At 39.1% G+C, this 20,975-nt stretch overlaps 1 protein-coding gene across 7 annotated transcripts in view; it reads right to left on the bottom strand.

The window, feature by feature from the left end:
- The window catches only part of MYOM2 (myomesin 2), a 139,278-nt gene that overhangs the window by 25,345 nt on the left and 92,958 nt on the right, over window positions 1-20,975 (bottom strand). For all 7 annotated transcript variants that reach the window (XM_039531537.1, XM_039531536.1, XM_039531541.1 and 4 more), the window contains 9 exons: window positions 18,295-18,473; window positions 17,949-18,063; window positions 16,833-16,989; window positions 16,614-16,720; window positions 12,960-13,004; window positions 12,410-12,546; window positions 6,536-6,680; window positions 6,363-6,422; window positions 4,471-4,538 (listed from right to left, as the gene is read on the bottom strand). In XM_039531537.1, coding sequence (XP_039387471.1) covers window positions 4,471-4,538; window positions 6,363-6,422; window positions 6,536-6,680; window positions 12,410-12,546; window positions 12,960-13,004; window positions 16,614-16,720; window positions 16,833-16,989; window positions 17,949-18,063; window positions 18,295-18,473 — 1,013 coding nt within the window. The remainder of the gene's footprint in view (window positions 1-4,470; window positions 4,539-6,362; window positions 6,423-6,535; window positions 6,681-12,409; window positions 12,547-12,959; window positions 13,005-16,613; window positions 16,721-16,832; window positions 16,990-17,948; window positions 18,064-18,294; window positions 18,474-20,975) is intronic.

The raw sequence follows: 20,975 nt of genomic DNA on the forward strand, positions 1-20,975 counted from the left end.
CTTTATAGTAACTGGAGGTTCTTCAAGATGTGTGGTCCATATTTGTATTCCACTGTGGGTATGCATGCACTCCATGCACCCAGCGCCGGAGAATCCTTGGTCTGAACATGCATTCTTGCACACTTTGTGCCTCTGACCAAGGAGATAAAGGATAGGACAGACTGACCACCTCTTCAGTTTCTTCTCTATCATGAATGAAAAGACAATCTGAAGCAGGGGGGAAGGAGGGCAGGAGTGGAATACATACGGGAACCACAAATCTCAAAGAACTTTTAATTGCTATAAAGTAAATACTTTCTCTTCTTCTTTGAGTGCTGGTCCCAATGTGTATTCCACTATGGGTGAATGACAAGCAGCACTCAAGTAGGAGGAGGGTATGAAGATGAGGATGGCACAGCCAAATGAAGGACCACCATTCCATTGCAGAGGAGTCCTATACCCTGGCACAATGTTTCACAAATGTGTGGATAAAACTCCATGTAACTGCTTTGCAGCTATCAAGTAAAGACACTTTTTGAAGTGATGCTATAGATGTTGCACTCTTGTGAAATGAGCCCTTACCCCAAGAGAAGGGGGAAAAAATCAGTCAGCCAATAGCAGAGCAAAATACAGCCCGAGATCCATTTTGAGAAAATAGAGTCTAACCCCAAACTCTTTCTGCTGTGGTGACAGATAGTCTAGGAAACTCTCTGATTGTTTTCATTCTCTGCAGGTAAAAGGCCAAGGCTGACTGAACATCGAGTTTCTTTTCTTCTGAATATGCATGAGGTTCTGCAAACAACACAGGTAAGTGAATTTACTGGTGCAGGTGAAAAGCAAACTACTTTGGAGGTGAACTTAATGAAACTTTGTCCCTCAGGAATATAGTAAAGGGGGATCTGCCATCAGGGCTCCAAGCTCACCAATCCTCCTGGCTGAGGTGATCACTACCAGGAATGCAACTTTAATGGAAAGGAGAGACATGGAGCAAGAAGCTCCATGTTCAACGGGAGGCTTAGCAAGTACCGAAAGAACAAAATTCAAATACCATCAAGGACCTGGCTTTTTTATTGGCAGAAGGGTTTTGATTAGGCCTTTCGAGAATCTGCTGTTCAGTGGGTGTGCAAAGATCAAGGTACCCTGTGAAGGTGGATGGCATGCACTGATTGTGCCAAGTGGACTCATAAGGAGTTGATGGACAAACCTGCTGTCTTTAAGGAAAGTATATAGACAAAAATAAGAGGCATATCTGCAGCTTCTGGGGGTATATTTGATACACCCAGATAGAAAAATGCCTCCAGTTGGCTAGGTAACATTTTCTAGTGGAATCTTTTCTGCTGTTAGAAAAGATGTTCTGTACAGTTTCAGAGCATGATCATTCTAAGGACAAAGCCGATCCAAAAACTAAGCCCTGAAATGAAGCAGATGGTGGTTGGGATGCTTGAATTTGTTGTTTCCCTGCATCAGGAGTTAGGAAAATGTCAGAATAATGATCGGTGCCCAAGATAACATGCATGGGAGGCTCAGAAACCAAAATTGTCTGGGTCAGTTGGGGGCAAGGAGAATGATTCATATTCTGTCCTACTGAATCTTTTGTAAGACCCAAGGTAGGAGTGGTAATGGAAGGAAGGTATCGTTCAAGTGGACTGACTGTGGAAGAAGTAGAGCATCACCTCTGGAGCAGTATATGCTACACTTCCTGTTCATTTTGGGAGGCAAACAGGTCTCTGGTGGGGGTCCCCCACTAAGTAAAAATATTATTCATCACAGTGTTGTTTGCTGAGAAAGTACACTAGGTTCCCTGAGAGGTAGACTGCCGATAGGGTGATCCGATTGTGTGATGTCTGACATTATGAGGGCACGGTGACCTTAAATGAATGGATGAAAGGCTTCTCAAGCCCTTTGAACTGGTTGCAATTCCAGAATATTGATGTACATCTTGGACTCTTGAAATATCCAGGTGCTCTGTGCTGTACAGTGTTCATGTGGCCTCCTCAACACAACAGGGAGGCATCTGTAATGATCATCCTATGTGGTGAGGAGGCACGGAAGGAAATGCCCACACATACCTGGTGGGGATTTTTCCACCATAGCAGGGATATTAGTTTGGCTGGAATACTCACTATGGTGCTCCTGGACTGCAGATTTGGTAAGTACACTGTCTGAGGCCAGGCTTGCAGGCAACCAAGGTGGAGCTTGGCAAAAAGCATGACCTAAGTGCATGAAGCCTTATGATCCAGGAGAGAGAGAGACAAATCTCGACAAGTACTAAAGAGTTGCCTATGACTTGGTCTATGAGATCATTCATTGCCTGAAACCTGTCCATTGGCAGGTAAGCCCTTGCTGTGATTGTATTTAAGGACATCCCAATGAAGTGTAAAGTCTGTGTTAGAGTGAGGATGGACTTTTTGGAATTTGCATGGACCCCTAAAGAGAAGCGAAGCTGCAGCATTGTCAAAGTTGACTCACAGGCTCTTGGCTTGTCTTGGCAACAAGAAGCCAATCATTGAGACAGGAGAAAACAGTGAAATCCTAGCATCTGATATAGGCTGCTACTACAGAGAACACCTTGGTAAAGACCCTGGGGGCAGCAGCAATTCCAAAAGGGAGTACTCTGTAATGAAAGTGGTGGGTGCACACCATGAATCTGAGAAACTGTCCATGAGCAGGATGGATGTCCATGTGAATGTAGGCACCTTTCATATTGAGAGCTGAAAACCACATCTTTCTCCAGGGATGGAATTATAGATGCCAATATGATCATACGAAACTTTAGTCTGAGAATACAACTGTTGAGATGGCAAGGATTGAGAACAGGTCTCCAACTGCTCTTCTTTTTGGGTACTAGGAAGTACGTTGAGTGAAAACCCCACACTTGGTACTGAAAAGGAATCCGCTCTATTGCTCCTTGCTGTAAGAGGGATTCTACTTCTTGTTTAAGAATCTTCTCGTGAGAGTAGCCCCCAAAAGGGGGTGCGAAAGGAGACTGGAGGTGGTACTGATGTAAACTCTATTGTATAGCCAGAATGGATGACATTCAGAACCCATTTGTCCTTTGTTATTGCACTCCAGGTGTTGAAAAATAGTGCTAGACAAACCCCAAAGGGTGCATGGGGATCAGCAGGTGTTGAACTTAGTGGTTTGCAGCTCTCTATCTCCCATCAAAAACAACACTTAGCTGAGGGTTGGGATTGGGATGAAGAATCTGCTGTGGAAGATGTGGGGCTTTTCAACCCCATCTCTCTTTTGGGGTGGCTCATAAGGTCTCTGGTGGTAGAATTGAGTCATTGGTCTAGGCTTGTATAATTGCCTATGAATTTTTCTGTTGGGAGCAGGAGTATATATACCCAGGGAGTGGAAGGTGTCTCTGGAATTCTTCAGGGTGTGCAAAGACACATCTGTCTTCTGGTTAAACAGATGAGTCTCATCGAGGGGTAGGTCTTCAGTGGTGTTCTGAACCTCTCTGGAAACACTGAAGCATGAAAGCATGATTCCCTGCACTATATTATAAAGGCAGAAGCCATCACCCTTGGAGATGTATCAGCTGCATCTACCACTGATTGAAAAGCAGTCCTGGCAACCATCTTGCCTTCTTCTATGAGAACCTAGAAATTAACTCCATTCTTCTGGTGACTGCCCTATTGTAAGGGTTGAAAGTGAGTGTAGTGCACTCGACAGCACCTGCTTCCCCCAGTATATATAGATGACATAGCTCAGAGCATGACCTGGGTGGGAGAAGGTGTGACTGGATCATGGCACACTTCAGCTACCTCTGGCCAGAGGAATGGTCCTTAGGGTACTGTGCTAGCCAATATATGTTAGAGACAGCCATGTGGCTGCTCTAATTTGTACCAGAGGGCAGCTCAGCCCCAGGATTGGGAGAAGCAGAATGGCAGTTTAGAGCCACTTTTGCCTCCCCACTTAGTTATGCTGGGCATGAGCTGAAGCTAAAGTCTTATGTGTGTTCACAGATAATTTGTGAACAGGAAAAAAAGCTACTAAATGTGTAAGATAAATTACTTATGATGAATTATTCAATCAACTCTAATTAGAAACCCAAAACCTATTAAAAATGAGTAGTTAAAACTAATACAAAAGTGTCTGCACTGCTCAAAAAGCAGTGAACATCCTGAGTTTGATGCTTCCCAAATTAAATCCTTTTAATTATTCATTCCTCTCATTATGAGTTCTTATAAAAAGTAAAGCAACTAGAATAGTAAAGCCTCCTAGAATAGCATGTAAGTACAATTAATGACAGCAAGAGCTTTCTCAGAACTCCGTATACATTACTTTGAAATTAAGATGTTACTTTTTCAAAATCATTGACTACAAATATGAAAAGTCCTGTTTTGTCATCTAAATTCATACAAGAAATGTTTGTTTGCTAAACTCACTATTAAAAACAAATAATGTTTAAAAATGCATCTTCTACATATTATTGTGAGATTTTATAAAACTGCCTGGGAAATGTTTCCAAATATATTTTCTCACCTTACAAACAAGTAAAACCTCACAATCTTCTGTAACTTCCCAGTATAAATACTCCAGAAAATGAGGACCTAGGAAACAAAATGAATTTAAAACATGTGTTATGGAATCTACAAGGGAACACTTCTCACTTCAGTGTGAGCAGGGGAAAGTAGATCCAGGAGCCTTGGTCCCAATTGTTCATGGACTACATATTTCCTAAAGGAGAAACCTTTCAATGAGTGTTTGTCTTATTGATGTGGGGTAAAGAAGGGGAAAAAACTGTGGGACCCATCTTAGTTTGCAGCTGAAGGGAGATGTACCATTCCCAAATGCACTACAGCTTACTGAGTGAGACCAATAAAGTCATTACATTTGATATTACCCAGTTGCCAACTAAGCATAGGAAAGAGCTAGAACAGGGTTACCAACAAATGTCCAAATGAAATATTTAATGGAGAGGGAATTGGAGAATAAACAAGTGTCTCAAAATGCTCACCCAATTATATGTCAAAAGCAAAAATCCCTGACAAAACATTTTTCCAAATTACATTAAATGAAACATTATTTAAATAATGTTCTAATATTGCCAAAGAGAAATCTGAACTACTCGTGTTCCCCCATAACCTGCTCCAACCCTGCAAATAGGCATGCCCATGAGTAGCTTTCCTGACAGGCACAGTCGCTTTGAAGTCAGTGGGATGACTCATGTGAATAAAGTTATGCATATGTTTAAGTGTTTGCAAGACCAGGACCTAATAACATAAATTTAATGTCTGATCCTATGAGGAGTTGAGTCCCTACAACTCCCACTGAAGTCACTGAGGGTTGACAGTGCTCAGCTCCTCACAGGAAAAAATCCTCTGAGCTTGTGCATTGAAGGGAATATTTTGTATCTTCATTCATAAGACTATAAATAAACCAACACAGAAAATACAAAATTACATTATTTATGCAGATGTACTGGAGAGATCAATAAAAATAGGTGGATTAGCAGAGAGATAACAGGATGAACTAATAAATTTTTGCCATCTCTAATTTTTGTGATTCTGCTAGCTGGTGTCCTGAGATTAGTACTTATGCAAAGGTACTTATGCAAAGTTTGGAGCAAATAAAATAAGCAATATTTTTTTAAAACATTCTAAATAACATATGCTTGATAAATTATAATTATAAGTTATAACTAGAATGAAAATATTTTAAAAGAAGAATTCAGCAGCTATGTATTCTGAATTAGACATCTAACTAGTATACCACTTTCCTTGAACTGCAAAAATTATTCTTGATTTGAATTGTAATAAAAATTTAGATTGAACTTTATACAAAGAGAATAATAGGTGCATATTTGGGGTCCAGTCCTCTATTCTTTGTTGGAGTTTTGTCTATACAGGGACTACAGGATGAATTTGACACTATACTTTGCATGTGTGAATTTCCCCACACACACACACACACACAGTTTCTGATCAATGATATCAATGGAACTACTTGCATGCTTAAAATTAAGCACATACTGAAATGCTTTGCTGGATCAGACAGAGCCTACAGTAGGATCCCTCACCAGTTAAATCAGAAGATAACTTCTTGTAAGGTCCCCAACTTTACCTACTAGTGTGCACATCATATAGTGGAAGTTCTATCACAAACTGAGAGCAGTAAATGACCCTAAGAAAGCATAATTATGGTTTCGGATAGTGTGTGCAACTGTGTTTAATAGCAGACTTCTTGGGAAATAGTGTGTGTAATACAGACTTCTTGGGAAATAAGATTCCCCATTGTGCAAAGTGTTCAGTATCTCCTGCATGATGCTCAGTGTTCTCAACTCCTACTGGGAGTTGAGGACACTCATCATTCACAAGAGGTGCTCCGTTAGCTGCAACAATTCATCCCTAAGTCACCAGCCCTTCCTCTCTTACCTTGTTTCCTGAGATACTCCTTTCTCTGGAGCTCAGCCTCAGCCAATACAGCCTTGAATGCTAAATTAATGGAAGAAAAGTGTTAAACAATAAGTTAGTTGCTGAAGAACTCAAAAGAATAATTGAAGTGCATTATTTTTCATAGGCTGAGCCAAATGTTTCAGAGAACTTACCATCTCCAATGAGAACTAATGAAGACTGGTTCTTGGCATTTCCATCTTCAATTTGTACAGTGTAAGTACCTTCATTTTCAATTGTAAATTGGTCCATCAGCATCTCAATAATGCCATTTGAATAGTCACACTTAATTCTATGGTGCTGAAATTACATAAGCATTACAGTAGGTAAGTATAGCTACACAATACAATGTGTAGTGCAAGTTATTTATAATTCCCTAACATATCAGTCATCACCATATTCATTTGCTGATTTTATGCCCCCGTCGCCTATCCTTCACCTCTTACCATGAAGCTTTCTAGGGCAAGGGCTGTCTCTTTTTGTACAGTACCCAGCACAATGGGGCCTCTCTGCTACTATGATATGAATGTTTAATAATCATAAAAGTCCTTTTTCTCAACTTAAAAATCCTAATGTAATGGACCATGCTGGCTTCACGTGAATGAGTAGTTGGCTCACAGAGCGGATACTACTAAGTCTACTATTGGCTTCAGTCCTGCAAAGATATCTGCCAGCATGGAGCTTTATTCCTGAGTAGAGTTCCACTGAGGCCAGCTGGAAGGTCGAGGTTACAAGAAATATCTTCATACTGTAGATAGATCTACTATAACCAATCCAAACAGCAGAACTTGGCTGTTGGTTATGGGGTCCCTGGGCTTGAACTCCATGCAGTGGGAAGCCCTGGGTTCCCCTACCAGCCACCGGGAAAGCTAGCACGAAGCACTTAAGAAGGGGACAAGGATAACAGAGAGCCCTGAGAAAAGACCCTGAAGAACACAAGGCCCACAGTCAGAGCCAAAGGTCTGATACAAAGTCTTGGACTTTTTTTTTTGTAGGATTTTTCTGATACCCCAGAAGGGATGGACTAAATCATGACCTGGCCAGAGGGTTCAGTTACAGGAAAAGACACTGGTCTGCAGGGAGCTACCAGATGGGGAAAGAGCTGCTATGCTACAACTGGCCACAAGGAGGCAGTGAGTGAACTCCTCCATAGGCTGCAAAGAAAATGTGAGAAAGGAAACAAAGCGGCATCATTTTGGAAAGAAAACTGTGCAGGTGAGATTAAGGGTATGGCTATACTGCAATCAATCACAGGGTGTGACTGCAGCTCAAGTGGACAAATTCTAGCTAGATTTAATCCATCTAGCTCGGGTACCAGAGTAGTGAAGCAAATGGAAGTATGTACAGCTGGGTTCCAGGTGGGCTTGAAGCACACGTGGCCATGGCTTCACTGTTACAGTACCTGAGCTCGCTAAATTAAAGCAAGCTCAGACATGTCTATTCAAGATACTATCATGCCCCATGATTGCAGTACACATGTACCCTACTACAGATTAGATATTACATTACACTCATTATGGGACTGATCCTGGTCCGGTTAAGTGGAAGGGCCTTTTAATACTGAATGGGAGCAGTATTAGACTCTGTATTTTTACTGATCATTACTGACATATGCAAAAGTACAAATTATACAAGGGAGATATTTATGGTATGTTGTGGTAAAGTGCTGAGCTCTCAACTTCCAGTGGAATCAAGTGGCTCACAGAAACAGGTCTTAAAAATATAAACAATAATGAGAACATATGGCATACAATAAAGAAAGTAAAGATCTAAAAATAAATAGAGGAAAATTGAAAATATGAACATTATAAAGGCAATAAATGAAGAAAAATAAGAAGCTACATTATTTGATATGAAACAAAAAAAAGTTATAGCAGATAAAATGAGATGCAAAAAAATAAACAAACAGGCATGGAAAGCACATTAATGAAAGGGGAGTCAACTAGTGCCAAACAATATGAAGGAACCTAAAGAGAACTGGACAAGTTTGGAGCAACAAGTGAGAGAGATGATTTTGTGTCAGTGTTTTGGATGGATTGAAAAAGAGGTAAGGTGCAAGGATCACAGGCATGATGGGAAGAGGTTGCAGTAGTCAAGATGATCTTGAACATACTGTTGAGAAAAAAAGTGTGGGTCTGATGTGGAGTGAGAAAGAGAGCAAGATTTACAAATTACAGAATCCTGAGGAACAGAAAGGATGTAAGAGTTGCTAACAGAAATAGAAAAGAAAGATGGGTTCAGATTTAGTTTCCCATATAAGGCCCTTACTTATGTGAAGAGTTCCACTGAAGTCAACGTGCCTACTAGTATCAATAACAACAGCTTGTGTCAAGAAGCGTTAGCAGGATTGGGCCTTTACTTGTTAAGGACGAGGCCATTTTGAAAAATAGATTATTGGTACTGAAATTTGAAAGTTTAATTTAAAATATCAAGGAAACAACTATCAAATGTATGTAAGGAAAAGAAAAAATAATGAAGAGAGAAGTAAAGAAAGAACCAGTATAACTACAGTATTTATTAATGAAATGAAATACAGAAAAGAGAATATGTACATTGTTTGCACATAATTACAATGAAGCGATGGTCATAACATCTGGATGTTTACATCTTTCTTTGAACATACATAGTAAAGTAATATCACAGGGTTAAGGAGAATTGGCTAAATCACCACATTAAACAGGACATTGGCATATGTAATCAAAGTGTGTCGGAAAAGATGGTACAAAAGGGTTGGTGGCCATGATGATTAAAGAGAGGGGTTTGTGTGGGAAATGAAAAGAAGCTACATGTTATGCATTAAATTAAGTATCAAGCAGTGCAACTAAATGCCCATTGACTTCAATGGTACAGAAACAGACCCAAGAGAGAAAACTAAATTGGTGTTTCCAGCAGTAGAAAGGAAATTAGAAGGGGGAAAATACAAAGGCTCAATCTTGTCCTTTTTCTTGCTTCTTGAATTTGTTATATTTCTTACTTTTGGGCACAGGGAGGAAGATTAAAATGACTAAACAGGCTGAACAGTGCCAGTTAATTCCATTTTCACATTACTATATTTCAAACATCTTTCAGAAGTGGGACCAAAGGAAGTTTTCCCAATTAGGGCCCAGAAGAAAGTTATTTCATTGTCGTTAACGACAAGAATCAAACTACAGTCTCACCAGCACAATGGTCTATTGAACATGTTCACTGACTGCAGTCCAGTCTCTAGGCAGGTTTTGGAAAATAATTAGGCTTCTAGCTATTGCCATTATGCAGCAAGATGAAGTTCAATGATTTTATGGGTACCATAAATACAAGGCTTTTATGTGACTTTCCACAAAAATATCATCAATCTCCACAAGTAAATGTCACCTGTGGATTACTAATTAAAATGGTGAAATAATACAGCTCGACTGCAAGAGGCTATCTATGATGTCAACGCTTTCAAAACAGATGCACACTAAAAATAGATGAATCAGTTCTGTAAACAGTTCCAAATCCAGAATATTGAAACTTCAATAGATGCTAGTCATCTTTTATTCATGTTTTCAATGTTAAAGTTTATTACTTCTCAAGAAAAACTATAAGGGGGAAAGAAATTTATGATTCTAACAGAGACATATTCCCTCTTAATCCTGTCAATATGTAATCCAGGGGAATGCTCTTTGCTCTCCAGGGTTTGCAAAAAATGCAGACAAGCTTCTCTGATCAAAAATGTTTTCTACAACCTAAGGAACAGATTAATCGCTTTGAAGTCATAGCCATGCTCAGGGAGCAGAGTGAAGTCACCCCGCCCCAGAAAGTTTACTGGAGGGGTTGTGTGGCAGACAGGCACAGACTCTCCGAATGCTGCTCTTTATGTACAGAGGGTGAGCAATGTGCTCCCCCCAGTGTGTTAGCCCTGCACCGTGACCTGATGGTGCAGGGGGGTTGGGGGTGGAAGAGCATGGCTCTGCCTTATCCTTATGCTTCCCTGATCCCTTTACAAGGTCCACTGCAGTGAATGGTCTTAGTGCAGCAGTGCAAAGGTAGGGGAAGCTCCTGCATTACCCTTCTGTGACCAGGCAGCCATGCAGGGGCCACTCCCAATCTAGCCTCCAAATTTAAAATACATGCGACATCTTGCTGAAGCCATTGAGAGAACCCATGTGAATAAGAACTCCATGACTGGGCCCAATGTCTGTACCTATCTATACAAGCAGAAACATACAATTTGCTGCTAACAGAAGCACCTCAGCTGGAAAGTTGTGCTTATGCGACAGTCAAAATACTGTAGCACACTGACATGTTCACATGTAGGCAATCCACAGTTAGAGGCAAGTGGTAGATATATTACATACTATGGCAAACAGATGAAACAAAGAGACCCCTTCTTCCCCCTGCCCCCATCCCCCAAATCTGTATCCATTTATAGAACCTAATTCAAAATGGGCCTTTAAGGTTTGAAAAGTTCAGCTACGTTGTGCTTTCCACTTCCAGGTTCTGACTGAAACTGGCAATGCCAAAATAACACAGGAAAAAAACTGTTCTTATGGTATTTTTGGACAGGACCAACAGCAGAAATGGGAAAATGGGGACAGCTCAGGGAAAGGCTGTTCTAACTATACTAAGGTGATGGGAGCTTTAAAGTGCCCAAGGGTCCAATCAAACTCCCTCAAAAAATCAATGAGAATTTTACCACTGACTTCAGTGGTAGTTCTATTAGGCCTTAAAACACCTAGGCAGATATTTCCATCTCAAATGGTTAGGATAAGCTTCTACTGTACAGTTTGGATGTTTATACAAATCCAAACTCCAGACCTTTGACATTTTCCCATCACTGTTGTATAGTCATTCATCTTGCCTCATGTTTATTTTTAAAGACACATTCTTTCCAATTTACCTTGATTATAGAAAATAAAAAGATGAAGAAAGCCTCAGCTCCGCCAACAATGCCAGCCTTCATTACCCACTGGTCCAGTTTTCCCTCAAGCACTTTGCAGCATTCTCCCACGCTGCCTCTTATGCCTGGTGTAGGAATTTAGGCCCACATTAGATGTGGGTGAACTGTGGTTTTAAATTGAGTTAGGATATTAGCATAGGCCCGAAGGACGTGACCAAAAAGAATGAGATCATAAGAAAGAAGAGTTGTGGTGTTAAATATATAGTGACCCTTCAAAATACCACTGTTATCTTATTTAAGGTTTGGGCTGAAGTAATAGAAATAAAAGAGGGTAAACTGGGTCCCAGGTGCAATAAATAATCTGTTATATGAGTTTGTTTCATGTATTATAAAATATTGCTTAATCTGTGCTTAGCTAAGGTCTGACAATTGGCAATGACATCACTTGTTTGTTAAAGGGTATAAAAAAGTAAACTCTGAAAGGGTTCTTTGCTAACACCTGCCTAACCAAGATGGAGCCAACCAGTATGGGTCTAAGCACCCTGGGGTTTAGCCTGTTTTTCAGTATCTTGATTAAATGCTTATAAATGTCCTGTTACTGGTCTGATGTAGTAAATTGTTTATTATCTAGAGTTTTAGGCATGTTTAGAGCAATTGTAAATAACATTCAGCTTTGGATTTAATAGAGGAATTTATGGTTAAGTTAGTGTTGTGATAATACTCTGCATAAATAATAAAAATCCCAACACATGAGAAGAGCTCCCCATAAAAACCTGCACAGTTACCACATTGTCCTCCTTCAAATCCCTTCTTAAATCTCACTTGTGCTGTGAGGCCTACAAAATATTTGGCAATGGCTGAGCAGTAGGCGTACCATGACTGGTGCTTATTATACCAAGTATGGTTACCTCAGTGTTACCTTGTTCTCCCCATCATTTGTTTCTCCATTTATCCCTAGCTTCCATATCTCATAATATACTTAACTTATAAGCTCTTTGTGGGCAGGGCCTGTCACTTTATGAGATATGTATATAGTACTTAGCACAATGGCATTCCTTCCAGGCACTACCAACATATCAACATTAATAATATTGTAGATATTGCAGATTTAAGAAATTCACATGCAAAAGTGACATAAAAGCAACTATAGCCTTCCACATGTACTTACATCACTGTTTACAACTTCTTTATCATTAACAACAAATCTGAAGCTGGCATTTGGTGACAAACTCTCAGCTTGAACCCAGAAACGAACCTCTCCTTTATCAAACATCTCATAAGCTAATTCTGATTTCAGAGGAATTGCTACAAGAATAAAAGCAAGCAAAAGTCAATAATGCATGAACCCTTGTGAGCAAGAAGAGAAGAATAAAAAGCAAAACTCTAAAATGCATCAGAAGGGTACAGTAAAGCTTCTTTCTAGAAGTCAGAGCACAATCTCCACTACATCCTTAATGCAGTGTTTGAGGATTTTGCATAATAGACACCCCCCCCCCAGTATTAAACATGGACAAACATCAAAAGACTCTTGAGTGATGGAGATTGATCTCAGATAAGAGCTAATATTTGTTTTAAATTAATCAAAAGAGAAGCAAGCAAATTTTGCTGTGAAAAACAAGACTGTCATTGTCTTAAGAGGACTCCTTGGGGAGCACAGCCATCAGTGTGTAATTATATTATTTCATGAACTGTCTATTAAATTCAGAAGTTCTACTTACTTGGGTTCTTTATATCATGGCTTAGTGTCATCAGACGTTCAAGCTCTGAAATTATGAAAAAGTTTCATGTATTAATTTATTCTGACAGAGTCAAAATGCAACTGTTAAAACAGTGTACAAATCAGTATCGATGCATAAATAATCTGCTTATGGCTTGTGGGAAAAATACTCCAAAAGCCTCTGAAAATTCAGGTCTCAAAAGCTAAATTTAAGACGACAGGAAAAACTTAATATTCTGGTCCATGGATTTAGTAAATTTTCATATTTAAAATGTATGAGAATGTAAGCATGGAGCTAAAACTCATTTTAGATTTTCTATGGGATTTACACTAAAGATATATAGGAAATGTGCATCTAACCTGCATCTAACACCCTCTTTATCTGCTGACCCGGCTCACTGAAGAATCATTTCCAAAAGGTTTCTTTGCTAAAACAGCTAGATTGAGAGCTGGTTGGTAGGAAAGGTTCAATTAGCAGTAAATCCTTATGAAGATTGTGTACCAGGCTAGGTTCCACTTAGCTGGGACCTGGGACTAATCCTACTTAACATATTTATTACTGGTAGGGACTTGGAGGATGAAACTAAGTGCATCGTTTCAAAATTTACAGATAATACAAAGACAAGAGGAAACAATCAAGGATTTTAGGACACAGTGGAGGATTTAACAAAGTTGCAGAAGGATTTGATCTAGTTTTGGGAAATGGCTGGACAGCTAAGTGATTATTTTCAATGGTGGAATAAGTAAGGTGATACATATGGGAAGAGCAGACAAAAAGTAAAATGATCATTGTTAGTCATGGCAGAGGAAGAAAGGATTTAAGTTTAGTGGGAGAAATACCACCAGGGTTGTGTCACAGTGCATGGCTTTCAGCAAAGAAAACTAGGAATGTGTTAGGGTGGCACCCATATGCTATGGTGATGGGCCCACTAAAAATAAATTAGATGCACGGATGGATAAGTGATATGTGTTAACTTAAAACTAATAATAACAGTGATAAATTAAATTTTCCTTTATAAGGCCACATCTTGAGTAGTATGGACAATTGGGGTTGTCTAAGGCTAGACAGTTTAATAATGGCTGTTCGGTGCCCCACAACTTCATTAACTCAGAGTGAAGGTTGACCATCAATGCCTTTAGAGCATCAAGTGCACCTAGACCTAAGCCTGTGAATACCAGGAAATACGGAGTTAAGGTACACACCAGTCCTGCCCCTGCAATGGGCTGTGACCTACAGAATTGTGCGCTCTCACTCTCTCACTCGTCTGTGTGGATTCCAGCTGTCCTTCATGGTTTTAGGGACAGCTTTATTGATTGGTCTAAGCTTACTTACAGCAGGTTGCCACAGTTCACACTGTGATAGGAGAAGAAGTGCATCTACACCCAATAGGATCATGGACCCCTCATTTCTGTGCTGTGTTAGATCAGTTATACAAATAGAGGGGCACAACAGTCTATTCTTGCCATGGCAATCTGTAGCAGTCTAGTGGCATACTTAACAGTGTACTACAGGGCAAAAGTAAGTGCTAGTGATGTTCCAGAGAGACTAGCTAGGACAAGGGTCAAGGGGTAGTAGAATCTGGCATCTCTGGGGTAGTTTGTGCAGAGTACATGAAGTGGTCGAGTACAGGCACAACAATTTTCGAAACATTGAGTAAGGATGTGGATTGCAGAATACTTAGAAAAATCAGCTGTTAGAGTAAACGGGTCTCAGTCTTCACTATAGTGATGCTACTGCCCCGCTATAATCAAGGATTGGGAGGACAGAGAAGGGAAAGTTAATGTATGGTATGAAAGCTCTCTTCAAAGGGTTCAAGTGTGTTTCTCATGGAATAAACAGACCGCAAAGTGATCTCATTGCAGTTTCATAGGAAAAGAAAAAAAATCCAAGAGTGGGATTTTCAATGTCTAACTGATTTAGGAGCACAAGTCCTGCTGACATTCAGTTACATTCAATGGGCTTCAGTCATTTAAGCACTTTTGAAAATCCCATGCTAGATTTTTTCATATCTTCTGAAATTGTAATGAGATCATCTTTCAGTGTATTTCACAAAATGCTGTGCAAGCATACTCTGTCCACCTAGGCGTGTACTTGTGTTTCTAACCTGTGCCATCCTGGCTTCAATGCTAGCTAGATTAATGCAGATGTGAGTACATCTACCTGAGCGACACTTGCACCTCTGATTGCAGTGTACACATGAGCTAAGTGACTTAGCTCACGTCATGGGGGCATAAGTTCCATTGAATGTCCCACCTCTAATACTTGATCCCACACACCTTTAATTTATTTTGAGTGTAAATCAAGTTTCCAGTTGAATTCTGTGGGCTTTGGGTCAGCCCACTTAGACTTAAAAGAAAGTGTATACATTATGTGACAATAATTGAAAGCTGTAAAATGTGAGGTTTGGGTTAGGGCTCAAGATGCATTATGGATCAGTGATTAGAAAGTAGGGAGATAATATCTGAAGAAAGAGAAGAATGTAGCTTTTGAATAAAAAAATATAATTGAGTAGGAAAGTTCCCTGAATAGCAGAGCCTGCCTTAAAATAGGAAGAAGACTAGGAGCCAAATTATGCTGGGTCATATATAGATGCACCCACACAAGAGGCAGCTGTAAAATACAAAGTGTATTTGGGAGGACAACAGCCAGAACTGTCTGAAGCTGCTGATGGCATCTTTATGCTAATGGCATAAAAGGGTGACTGGGAAGGGTGAGGCCAGATCACCAGCCTCTAAGTACAGCAACAACTGCCAAGAGGAGATCACTGGAGGGAGCATGGGTGTGACCTTTGCTAAAACATAACAAACGAACCGCTCCAATACCCTCACCCTCCCAGCTTCCCTTGGATGGTGATGGGCACACTAAATAATGGCAACCCCAGTGAAGTAGAGCATAGCTACTCCAGATTTACATCAAGGTAACTGAGAGGAGAATTTGGCCCAATATCTCAAGATGCTGCTGTTCAACTAATATAGTTCTTCCTCCTTCTTTCCCATCACAACTCTGCATCTTAGACTTATAACCTAGTTCTATACATTTAACTCCAGAGGTTGTATCTGTATTTTTCAAACTATTTAAGTCACTTTGGATAGTGTATAGGATTTTGAGCTTAGGTTAATTAGCTGTTACACGGTTGATTATTAAAAGAAACATACTATAGGCCTGATTTTCAGAGCATGTTAACTGTAGAATTAGGGACATACATTCACAAAATAGTGCACACAGCTAATTGGATTTTCCAAAGTTTAACTGAATTGCTAGTGCAATTGAAACTACTAGATTTTTTGTTGGTAATGTTTTTTTGTTTTGTTTTGGGGGTTTTTTTGCAGATTTTATTGCATCCTAGCATTACAGTAAATTTGAAAATTAATACTAATTGTGTACATCCTTTATCTTTTTTAAAATTAACTATTTCCTTAAGTACAACAATGCTGAAATTTCCCTTGTATGTTAACCAGGAAAATAGACAGCCACTCCCAGAAAGCCTGTTCATGCATATTTATTTTGTTCTTCTGCACAAAATAGAATAGGTGCTTTAGTGTCATGAACAGTAAGTAACTTCTTATGAAATTACCTATTTTGCTTGTACATTTTGTTTTCTTAATATAGCCCTATAGATAAAGAGAGGCAGTGCTTAAATAATAGTGCTCTTACCTTTGTCATCCATTTTAAAGCTGGATGAGATGCCATCTGTGTCACTAACAGCTACAGAATAGGTTCCCAAATCCATTTTATCAGGATTTTTGAAGTACAACTTAGAACTAAAGAAATCATTAAAAATATATATATATACAGTTAGTGGCTGTGTCACAAGTGGGCAAAGTTTTACAAAAACAAACTTCTTGTGCCTTTATACAGGGTTGCAAAACTTACTGCTCTCCAGTAGTTTCAACATTAAATTTATCAAGATCAGTAATCTCTTCATAGGATTTACACCAAGTAAAATCTGATGCCTCTGTAACTTCTGGGCAATCAAAAGCTAGGTAAATATTACCTTCTTCATCCACATCTGCGGTAATTTCCTTGGTTCCTGAAAATTAAGAATCAATTCATAAACACAGCAGTCAAGAAACAGCATTTATTCTTCAAGACCCCAGCTCAGCAAAGCACTTAAGCACATACTTTAATTCCATTCTTCTTCAGCAATGTGTCAACCATTTGCTTAAATGCATTGCTGAATAGAGACGGACTTCAGCACATTCCTAAATTTAAGCATGCATTGAAGTGATTTGCTTAACATACTAGAATGGGGTTTCTTATAATGTACAAAAAAACAGAAGTCTAAAAATAGTGGGTGCCTAGTGATAGTAAGCTATGAAATAAAACTGACTGTAAACTTTAAAAATAAACTAGTAACATAAATTGTAACATAAACTAAACTATCTAAAAATTCTTGCAGTGTTAATCAGCGAGCCAGGTTATGCCTCTTACACCCAAATTAGGCAATACTTTACTGTATGAGCAGACTCACTGAAATCAGCGAGACTAGTTGTGGAGTACTACTCAGTGTGAATAAGGGTGGCAAAATGCGGCCTTATTAATTATTTAGAAACATGGTAACATAATGGTTTTTTTAATACACTTGTATATAATACATGTCCTTTCAACACCTACCACAGTAGTTAGTACTAATAGTGGTTGTTGTAAATGTCTTGTTCATAATTAGATTTAACAGATAAGGCAGTGCTTAAAAACTTTCCAGTTGCTTTAAATAACTAAATAACATTTACAGTTAGCTAATCTCAGAATTTGTAGTAATCCAGGTATTTCCCTCAGTAAGTAAAAGAAAGTACAAGGACACACTTCCAGTACTTTGATAACTATATCAGCAGATATGGTTATCTCAGATCAAACTGACAAGTTTTTCAGTACCTCCACTATTCTATCCTGAATTCCTGGAATGCTTATTTCTGCTACAGTAATGTTTACACCATTTTCTAAATTATATCTACATGTTGTGTATGAGAGATAACATAATTTAGTTCATACCTGGTCTTGCCTCGATAAGCACTGGCTCAGAAATATCAGATGATTTGCCTATACCAGCTTTATTCACTGCACGGACTTTGAAAACATAGGTTTTGCCCTCGTGTAAGTCATTGACCTTGAAAAGGACATAGAGTGAAGTTTGTGTTAAATACATAAATTTATATAATTGAGTAATAAGAATTTGTTAGCAGAAATCCAATGGTGATATCCTGCCCCATTGAAGTCAATGGTAAAACTCCTATTAGCTTCAATGGGGCCAGGTTTTCACCTCCAAGTTTTCTTGCTTGGTCACTTTTTCATTGAAACAACAATAACTACAACAACCTTTTACTAAATGAAGTGTTACCTTTAAGTAACAGTGTGAAATTTGTTTTTCATTAGCGGTGGTCCACTCTTCTGAATCTACTTCTTTATAGTCCACAAAATACCCGGTAATGGGACTGTTACCACTGTACACAGGTGCTTTCCATAGAAGTACCAGTGATGTATTCCTAACTTCACAGAATGTCAGATCATAGGCAGGCCCTAAAACATTTTGAATATTGAAAAATTAGTCAAACTTAATAACATTTTACAACCTGGCTCTTTTGGTTGGGGGAGGAATGTACAATTTATTTATTTTTGGTTGGTTGGTTTCAATTCCCCCCCTTTAGAAAAAGAAGTTGTATATATTGCTATCCTTTCCCAGGTTAAAATGCCTATGTCTATGTCAGCTCACAAAAGCTATATACTGCACCACCTCTCTTATTCAAGAGTAACATTAGTATTCCAAAGTGCACATTGTTAGCTGGATCCCAGTAGTTTCATTTTGAGGTTAAATTATTCATCTGGAAAATCCATGCCCTCTAAAATATTCCGAGGAGTGACAGGTGCTTCTTTTTATTCCTATTTTAATTCACTATTTCAAATTCGAGGCTGCTTCATTGAGTTTGGAATCAAATCAGTGATTAAGCATCAATACTTCCATTTTCAGTTTTATTGTTCCTATTTTATTGGTGAGCATGAAACAGGAGCCACTGGCCTGATCCACAGCCCACTAAAGTCAGTAGGAGATATTGCATGTATTTAATGGGATTTGGATCAGGCTCTATATGCATTGACAGAGATCACTTTTCAGTCTGAGGACAAGTATAGATCGCCCTAAAGGAAGGGAATTTAAGAGGACATTAAGACAAAGAACTACTAAAATAGTAGGCACTCAGATTCTCCTGACACTGTAAGCCATATGTGTGTGGTTTTGTGTCTTTGTATCTTGAAGGCTTATATTCTCACCACCACATCATCTTTTTCTTTCACTGAAATTGTTCTGGTGCCACACAATTTACATTTCTTTATACATGAAAATATTCAAACTCAGTTTTATTAACAGAGTACAAAACAGTAATCACATCAGTTTTCTATCACACAGACCAAACCTACAATAGTATACAACTACCATTCAAAATCACAGAACAAAGACAGGTCCTTTTGAATAAATTAGTGTTTCCCTCCATTCCATCTGACTTTCAATAATGATAAATAACCAACATGAAATTCTACCCATTACAGACTACATACCAAACAGACTACACAAAAAGCATGTGCCAATACAAAATACAAGAAAATGCTACTACCCAACAAACACACACACAATCTAAAACACACACACCTACCACACAACAAATACTACAAACACTGAAACACTAAAAAAAAGACAACTAAAACAAAAACTCACTGACCAAAAAAAAAAAAAAAAAAAACAACAAAAACAAAAAAAAAAAAAAAAAACAAAAAAAACAAAAAAAAACAAAAAACACAAAAAAACAAACACAAAACAACAAAAAAAAAACTAACACAACACACCACAACCAACAGCAACAATAGCAACCATAATCTTTCTCTTATCCTTAGCTCCTCCCTTCTCTCCTATCCCTATCCTATCCTATCATCTTCTCTATCACTCTCCTTTCCACATCTAGATTACATCTATCTACCTCTTTCCCTCAGATCCCTTCCACCGACTTGATCACTACTCCGAAATAGATCAACTCCCCTACCCTACGAATCCTCCAGACTCCAGCTATACCAACTACCAATCATCCTACACAGAAATTCCAGATCGAATCCTCAGTATAACTTTCAGACTAGACTAGGACGACTAGAGACCGTTTCGACACGAACTTTGTGGGAAAGCAACAAAACTTGCCCCAGGCCCCCCGCCGTCAAGAACACATCATACAACAACATCATGACAGCCTCTGACACAATAAACACACCTGAATCAAACAGGCTGAACAATGACATCATGAGACAACATGAATGTGAACAGCTTGAAACAACAAGCCTCATTCTACACCTCTGACTCCACAACTCTCTCTACTACCTCTGATCAAACCAATGATTACCAAAAGAAAACAAAAAATTACAAAAAAAACTACCTACACACACAAAAACAGATCTACACAGACACATTCCTACCCAAGACAGATAAACCATACCTGCTACCCACAATCCATCATCTCAAGCATTGGTCAATTAACAGCAGGATTGTCTGCTGAGCACTCTGCTCATGTGCATCTCTCTCTCACCTCCAGGATCCAGCACTCCCACTACTCCTCTTATCTTACTGCTACCAGCACTCCCCTCCATCTTTCCACCATTCTCATTTCTGATCTTGTGGAAATGAAACATCATTCCATCCAACACCTCTACAGCCACATACCATAAGAAACTATGCCACCGAACATATCACGGTATCAGGAACAATATCAATAGTAGATCAGTGGCTCACCAGTGTGACTAACTCTCCTGGTGTGAACTTTTCTATAAGTCATCCTTCAGTACAGCTATGGCACTATTATATATATTCAGTATATGGCCCCTCAGTATGCTAAAGCTGATGGCCCTAACAGTACTTCAACACTCTAACACCCCTAACTAGTCTACGCACTCCAGCTTCATTGATCACATCTTCACTCATTGGATGACATCTTCATCATCCGAACTCATGGAAATAATTCTTTCCCTCGATACCATCCCACCATCAAC

This window comes from Mauremys reevesii, linkage group 3 (assembly GCF_016161935.1).
Source record: "Mauremys reevesii isolate NIE-2019 linkage group 3, ASM1616193v1, whole genome shotgun sequence".
NCBI lineage: Eukaryota > Metazoa > Chordata > Testudines > Geoemydidae > Mauremys > Mauremys reevesii.